Source organism: Oncorhynchus tshawytscha, linkage group LG25 (genome assembly GCF_018296145.1).
Source record: "Oncorhynchus tshawytscha isolate Ot180627B linkage group LG25, Otsh_v2.0, whole genome shotgun sequence".
Taxonomy (NCBI): domain Eukaryota; kingdom Metazoa; phylum Chordata; class Actinopteri; order Salmoniformes; family Salmonidae; genus Oncorhynchus; species Oncorhynchus tshawytscha.
Genome location: NC_056453.1, coordinates 11,395,409 through 11,403,657, shown reverse-complemented (window position 1 = coordinate 11,403,657; position 8,249 = coordinate 11,395,409). Strand labels below are relative to the sequence as shown.

The following is an 8,249-nucleotide window of genomic DNA, read 5'->3' as shown; positions in this document are numbered from 1 at the left end:
GTCCAAACACACAGTGGACCATGCATTATGCCCTCCCTCCCTCCCTCCCTCCCTCTCTCCCTCCCTCCCTCCCTCCCTCCCTCCCTCCCTCCCTCCCTCCCTCCCCTCCCTCCCTCCCTCCCTCCCTCCCTCCCTCCCTCCCTCCCTCCCTCCCTCCCTCCCATAAAGTTAAAGATAACAGGAAAAATAGACACAGAATCACTCTGTCATTTAACTGTTTGCTTCACGGAAGATGAAAACATCACGCTATCCTGAATGAATCAGGGTGTGCGCCATTTCTGAATATTTTACAGTACATCCTCATCTGAGCAAAGATCCGGCAAACCAACACATTCAGCTGGTTATTCGTGACATGTCTGTAGACACAGATCCCTGTGTTTCCTTCAGTGACCATAACTAGCCTTCAAAACACAGTGTTGAGGTACAACTGTGCAGTGGTCGACACAGCTGGAGCCAAAATGGCATAAGCCCTTAGAGGCGTAACCCCATGGCACACACTCCATAAAGATACATTCAATACAAAATATCAACTTTTCATACACGGCTGTCTCAGTTCCAATCTAAACCAGTCATACAAACATCAATCTTCAAGTATTGTCACATTTTATAATTCGGATCCAGTATCAAACATAATTCTTTGCATTTTCAGAAGAAAAACAAAATATTTGGTTGAGCATCCTAAAGGGGCAATCTGCAGTTGAAACAATAACAAAACCCTAACCCCACCACTGCTTTGGTAAAACGCTGAGGGTTAAGGCTGGAGAAATGGAACCACTTCTCAAATTCATAAACATAGCTATGGATGCAAAGACTGAACATCCATGATATCCAAATAATAGTTTTAACCATGTTTTGAGGCTATGCAGTGCTTGTTTACATTTAAATTGTTCACAAACATTGGAGTAAAACAAGATTATATTCTGGGTTCTGATAGGGTACGACGCTTGCACTGAGCTCATGAGGCATTTATAAGTTATGTTCTTCGAGAATCAGGGCGGCTAGCAGCTGTGACGATGTGCGCTGAGAGTCGGGAAGCAAGTTCAGGGAGGGAGTGACTTAATCAATAAACGAAACACAAAACAAAACAAGAAACACGAACAATGCACAGGCATGAAACTGAAACGGAAACAATGGCGCCTGGGGAAGGAACCAAAGGGAGTGACATGTATAGGGAAGGTAATCAGGGAAGCAACGGAGTCCAGGTGAGTCTGACGACGGGTAGGTGCGCTTAACGATGATGACAGGTGTATCGCCATAACCAGCAGCCTGGTGACCTAGAGGCCCGAGATGGAGCACACGGGACAGCAGCCTAGCAGTTAAAAATGTCGGGCCAGGAACTGAAAGGTCGCTGGTTTGAATCCCTGAGCCGACTGGGTGTAAAATGAGAATCGACGGATATGCAGATCGTTGGATGAAATGCACAAAATGTTATAATTCCAACATTTAAAAAAAAAATCATATCATAAAATAAAATAAAAGCAAGCAGTTGGAGAAAAGGCAGATTTGGTCCCTTTTCTTCTTTCGAGGTCTGGTGATTGTCATATTCTGTGACAACATTCTGTGACATCAGCGGTGTTCCATGCGAAGCCTCAGCCCAGCCCAACGTCCAGTGACATCATCACTACAAAGCCCAGGATGGAGGTCCAGGAAGCCAACGTACCGTTCCCACTTCAAGACACTATAACATGGACAGGGTTAATCAATGTTGGTGTATTTATACAGTACTTAAGTCATATACAGTACACTGAGACATAAAGTCTGGAAAGATAAGATTGATAGACAGGCAGAAATAGAGGCAGACAGACAGAAATAGAGACGGACAGACGGAGACAAAGACAGAATGATAGACACACACACATACATACACACAAACACACACACAATAAACAGGCCAGCAGGCACACACTTCACAGTGACAGTCTACCCACACAAACTGTTGGATGTTGAAGAGAGGACAAGCCGAAAGACAGCTCGCTTCCCGTCTTGAATTTTAAAGCAAACAATACGCCCAGGGTTGTGAAAACCAGAACATTCCAGGGGGACCGTGTCTTTGCTCCTCTCCCACTCTCCCTCCCTGCGGCTCACAATTACACAAAGACAGCGATTGATCAAGTCTGGCTCAGTCACAGAGATGGGGAGCGCTATGAACAACCAAGCAAAGAGTTGGAACCAGGGTGGGAAAAACTTAGAAAAATAAGAGACAGAAAAATGTATTTCGTTCTCGGCCATATTCTATGCTTTCTGTCTCTTTCCTTTCTGCCTCTTTCCTTTCTGTCACCCTCTCCTTGTATGTTTATGTATTACTAGGACACTTTGTTCAAGTGTTTTCGAAAGGGTTAGTTAGACATGGGCTAAGCCTTGACTAAGACATGGGCTAAGCCTTGACTAAGACATGGGCTAAGCCTTGACTAAGACATGGGCTAAGCCTTGACTAAGACATGGGCTAAGCCTTGACTAAGACATGGGCTAAGCCTTGACTAAGACATGGGCTAAGCCTTGACTAAGACATGGGCTAAGCCTTGACTAAGACATGGGCTAAAGCCTTGACTAATACCCTGATGAATACCCTGATGAATACCCTGATGAAGACAGCTTGGCTGTCGAAACGTTGGTAATTACATTTTTGCATCTGAGCTCCTAGAGTGTGCGGCTCGCTTTTATTTTCAAGTTTTCTACTCCGCTAGCCAGCACCTCGTCTAAATAGTTGTGCGTTTCCTTTTCTTCTAAGCCTTGACTAAGACATGGGCTAAGCCTTGACTAAGACACGGGTTTAGCGATGGCAGGGCACTCTTAATAGAACATCTATCCCTCAAATCTCGCTCGATGTTCTCCATCAGTCTGCGTGGCCACCCACCTGAGTTGAGCCTCTGGGATGATGTCATCAACCACCACATACACCATGGCCCCGGCAGCGAAGGCCAGGGCGTATGGCAACAGTGGTTCCACCAGCACCATGGCAACGGCACCTAGCAACCCAGCGATTGGTTCTACCATACCACTGAGCTGTCCATACCTGAGGAAATAGACCATGAGTTAGTTAGAACCCTATGGGGTAGGGATGTGACAACAACAAAAAATATGATCTTAACTTTTAAACTGCCATTTTTTAAAATTGGTTTTCCATTAAAACAAAAAGAACAATTCCTACAATTCCTACGCAAATTCACAATGCGGCTGCTGTCAGCAACGGTTTGGGTCTCAAGGTGCGTCGGTTAAGCATTGCACTTGCACTACTGGTACCGTACCTCAATTCCACGTGGCAAAGTTTGTATTTCACCAAGATTCAGTATTTTTGGAACGGAGGAGACTGATTAGTTGCCGCACTTCCGAGAAGACAAACACATATTTCCTAGAGAGCTAGCGAGGGATGGAGAGAGAGAGAGGGCACAGTATAGGCAGGTCGGCCACCAGGCAGAGCGTCAGAACCGTGCACTAGGCTCATCGATCGGTAATCAAAAGCTGTATCTCGAAATGGAACGCTGCATCTCGCAATTCCTCGTCTTGCTATGTCTCGCAACTTCAATAAAGCAGGGCCTATCATCAATGACCATGCTAGGATATTCTACACACAACAGACCGAAAGACTGAACACACACAGTCATCATTAGGAGAGAAAGGAGGGGTAGGCAGAAAGAACAGTGCGCATATGGTAATCTGTATCTCACAACATCATGCCTAAAGTTTGTGTCTTCCTCTCTGGTTCTATTTATATTACACAACTTTCCCCAGGCCTTTATAGCCTATCATCTAGTTAGTCTATAACACGGCAAAGACATGTTTTTCATTTTTACCCCCCTGAATGTTAACAATCCCAATTTCGTTTAAACGTTCACACCCCTACTAGGGTCCCTTTTTGGCTCCTTCAGTCATTGGCTGTCAAACCAAGATAAAACAATTCCCTTAGTATGAGTTTAGATGCAGATGAACAGAGTGGGCCATATGAAGGTACTACGTGGATCAACAGAGAAGTGTTACTCACCAGAAGGCTTTCCATGTGGACATCCCTGCACCTCGCAGAGGAAGGCTCACCGCAAGGCCCTCTGGGTAATTCTGGATACCTATGCCAATGGCCAAGTTTCTGTAAAACACAAGACAATAACGCTTTAGAGGATACCATTTCTTAAGATCTATGTCTGACGGCCTTACAGATTACATTTCTTATTACCACTACCCTAATCAATGGTCTTTCATTGACATTGGTTAAGAAGCCTAGGTGGAAGAGATTTCAGAGCTTTGAGTTTGCATTTGAAGCATTTCATTCACTTGAACCTCATTGCTTCAATGGAATTTGAGCTTTATCATAACTAAGTGCGGTAGAAAGTGTGGTTGGTGAAGTATGGTTGGTGGGTGGGTGAAGTATGGTTGGTGGGTGGGTGGATGGATGGGTTGGTTTGTTGGTTAGCTAGGAGGAAACTGTATCTGAATGATATATAGTACATAGCATGGAAAAAAACTCAACTATTTTGCTGTTGGCAGTTTCTGTGTGAAACCTGTTCCGGGGTCAGTTATAAGGCAGTTGTGCTCAGTCACTTTACACAGAGAATGAGTCAGCACCGGAGGAAATCATCACAGCAAAACCCACAGAGACCACAGATAGGGACTCATTCTCAGGACATGAAATGAGATGGAAACAAGTGCTAAGAAGACAGCATGTCAAGACACATGAGGAGAGCGTTGGATGTGAAGAGTTGGGAGTTCAGCAGAAAATGGATCTTAAACAAAATAAGTTGAGCTTAGAAGTGTCCATCCAAGGCTCTCCAAAGCATCAATAAACTGAGCATAACAGCACACTCCCAGTCCACACTATTAGCAGCCAGGGTGGCAATTCAACGACATGCTCATAAGTGGTGTTAACCAGTGTGTTTGTTTGTCAGCTCACACTCCACTGCATCCTAGTTGGACTGCTTCAGTTCCCAAGGGGCAAGGAACTCAGCAATGCCACACACTGGTGTGTTTGGGGGGGAACGACTTTGTTTGTGTGTTTTAGGGGAAAGCTCTCTTTTGGGTTTCCTCCTTCCCTCTGTCCTTCCCTCAATCCCTGTGAACCACTCTCTGGCACAGAGTCAAGAGCCTGCCCCCGGAGAGGGAAGATTAATGACAGTTAGTCACGGTAAGGTTTACAGCTGCCACAGCCTGAGAGAGAGAGGGAAACGGAGTGCATGAGAAAGAGAGAAAAGAAAGAGAGAGAGAAGGAAGGAAGCAGTTGTGATGTGTGTGTAGCATGAATGTATACGTGTATGTGTGTGTATGTCTGTGAGGGTGTGTGCATGTATGCTAAGATGTGGAGAATCAGAGCAGGTTGTCAGTCCAGTTTAAGTGTTCAACAGTCTAATGGCTTGTAGATAGAAACTGTATCTGAGCCTGTTGGTATCAGACCTCATGCTCAACAGTAAGTGAGTGAACATCTCGTGGCTGGGGTGTGTGGTGTCCTTGATGATGCTACAGGACTTCCTCAGGCACCATTTTGAGTTAATGTCCAGGATGGGTGGGGGCACAATCCCAGTGATGTACTGGGCCTTCTTCGCCACCCGCTGGCGGGCCTTGCGATAGTGGACGGAGCACTTCCCGTACCAGGCCGTGATGCACCTGGTCAGGACGCTATCGAAGGTGCAGGGGTAGTATTTGGAGAGGACCCGGGGCGGCATGTCGAATTTCTGAAAACTTGTGACTCTCTCTACTGTAGTCCCGTTGATGTGGATTGGCCATGTTCCCTCCTCTGCTTACTGAAGTCAACAATCAAGTCCTTTGTTGTTGGAGTCGGTGTCGTACAAAGCCACGCATTCAAGGGTGAACAGTACAGCAAAGGACGGAGGACACACCCCTGGGGGCCCCTGTGTTAAGAGTCAGTGTGGAGGAGCTGTCGAGAGAGAGAGAGAGAGAGAGAGAGAGAGAGAGAGAGAGAGAGAGAGAGAGAGAGAGAGAGAGAGAGAGAGAGAGAGAGAGAGAGAGAGAGAGAGAGAGAGAGAGAGAGAGAGAGAGAGAGAGAGAGAGAGAAATGAGAATCCGGAGAAACCAAAGAGAAGGCTGGAGTATTGGAATGAAGGAAGGATGTCAGAGAGAAACATCTGGGCAGCGTGAGAGAGCAGACAAAGAGAGAGACAGATAGGAATGGGGGAAAAAAGACAGAAGGGATAGAATAGAAGGAGGAGAAGTCCAGAGTGAGGAGAACCCATGCCTCTGGTGTGGTTGAGGTGAACCCAGTCACCCAGTTCTAGGTTCACTGGTAATCACATGGGAGCCGTATTGGCAGGATATGGTACTACAGTACTATTTCATAAATGTGAGCCACATTTCCCCATTACAGCAGCATTTCATGGCAGCTATGTCTGTTTAGCTGCAGTATCAGGACAGGACCAGACCGGATGGAACCACGCCTGTCCAGTCCTCAGTAATGACATGAAAAAATGGCCTACGGATCAGGACAGTGCTTATGTACAGGACAGTGCTTATGTACCATCTCTCCTGTCTGTTCTCTTCCGGGGAGAGCGCACTGTCCTGATCGTAGGTCATCTCTTCATGTCATGTTTGTCAATCAACACTGCAGGTACAGTGCGTGTGCGTGCATGCGTCTGTCTGTCTTGATATCAGACACTACCCTGTAGACCATTTTCCCTTGCCTCTCTGGTATTGGCGAGGAGGGTTCACTCTCTCCTTTGCTATTCATTGTAAATGTTTGTAGGCCTCTGTTGCCAAATTGTATCTATGATCGTATGTGATCCATTGATGCTTTTTATATGTTTTTATTTATATCTGTAAATCAACCAATGATATCAGGCCACACCCGGCCATGATTACTGACACCTGTGTGTCCTTCCAAACTATATAAACTAGTGACCCGCAGTGTTTGTCATTAAATCCTGATGAAGACAGCTTGGCTGTCGAGACGCTGTTTATTCAATTATTGCATCAGACCTCAGAGTGTGAGGCCCTCCTTCTCCTTTTCGGGGGTTCTCTCTCTCACACACATCATTATGATTGCTATCACATGTCATGAAAGGCACATTGTTCTCAGCATAGGGATTTCGTCACAGGCTCCCACGTTAGCAGCCCATCAAAAGGATGCTAGCAGGGCGTTAGCTAGCTCAACAAGTGATTTACTGCTGAGACACTACCGACCTGTATTGAGCTGTACTGAAATAAACAGGAGCTGGTTAGCATGCTAATCGCTAGTCTATCTCTGTGTAGTAACGTTTAGCATTCATTAGACTCGGCAACTATTTCAAATAACTTACTAACAACACTGGGTTAGCAAAGAACAAGTCATATCCTATTGATTCTCTTCATTCCTACCAGATACCTAACAGTCTTGAGCTCCTACCATTTCAATTTGACAATTTTTGTCATTTAGCAGACGCTCTTATCCAGAGCAGTTATGGTTAAGTGCCTTGCTCAAGGGCACATCGACAGATTTGTCACCTAGTCGGCTCGGGTATTCAAACTAGCAACCTTTCGGTTACTGGCCCAGCGCTTTAACCTACCTTCCCTCACTCCCTGCCTGCCTGCCTTCCTCTGCTAGGTGTGTGGTTGTAACACCTGATCTCCTCTCCTCTCCTGCCCTCCGTGGCACCTTTGACCCTCTTTTAGACTCCATTCCTCATTCCTCTTTTCTCTCTGAGGGCCCAGGGAGCTCAAGGCTCTCTTTCTGCTTTCAAGGCTCTCTTTCCCCCACTAAGCCAACCCCTAAACACACACACACACACACACACACACACGCTCCCTCAGCAATATGTGTCAAACAGCACAGAGGAATCACTAACTAACCATTGAAGTGTCTGTCAAACTAGACACATATGTTTCATACTGACTGGCCACTGGATGGTGGGGAATGGGGATTGTATTGGATTCTACTGCTGTGCATTTTAGTGGTTAAGAGTGATGGGGTAGTTGTGGATGCTTCAGACTACACACACGTTTTCCTAATCCCATGGCTATAGGCTGAACATGCAATAATAATAATCTCTGGGGGGCAGGGCACGCAAATGGTTCTGTAGGCACTCCTTCCATCTCTGCATCTGTTTCTCCTTCTCTTTTCATCTTCCTCTCTCTCTTCCCCCTCTCCCTCTTTCTTCTTTCGCCCTCTTTTCCTCGACGTCTCTCTCTCTCTCTCTCTGGATGGAGGGATGCAGTGAAAGGCTCTATTGAGAGCAGGTCTGCACGTGTGGAGGAACCCGTACCATTTAGGCTAGTTTGTGTTATGTCAGGAATGCGCTGAATGTCAGTAGCAATCAGTGAAACACGACTCCAACTAC

General features: G+C 46.1%; 1 protein-coding gene across 1 annotated transcript; it reads right to left on the bottom strand.

Moving 5' to 3' along the window:
• Positions 1 to 233: 233 nt before the first annotated feature.
• Positions 234 to 5,645, bottom strand: LOC121840854. Its single transcript, XM_042306293.1, has 4 exons — positions 5,377 to 5,645; positions 3,980 to 4,078; positions 2,855 to 3,013; positions 234 to 1,678 (listed from the first exon to the last, which is right to left on the bottom strand). The coding sequence occupies exons 1-4, from the start codon at positions 5,643 to 5,645 to the stop codon at positions 1,567 to 1,569; spliced, it is 639 nt and encodes a 212-aa protein (XP_042162227.1). The 3' UTR covers positions 234 to 1,566.
• Between the last annotated feature and the right edge of the window lie 2,604 nt (positions 5,646 to 8,249).

Coding starts and splice junctions, on each gene's coding strand:
- LOC121840854 (XM_042306293.1), bottom strand. CDS start 5,645: ATGCCGCCCCGGGTCCTCTCCAAATACTACCCCTGCACCTTCGATAGC. Junction 4,079..5,376: donor CACTTACTGTTGAGCATGAG/GTCTGATACCAA, acceptor TGTGTTTTACAG/AAACTTGGCCATTGGCATAG. Junction 3,014..3,979: donor TCCACATGGAAAGCCTTCTG/GTGAGTAACACT, acceptor CTATTTCCTCAG/GTATGGACAGCTCAGTGGTA.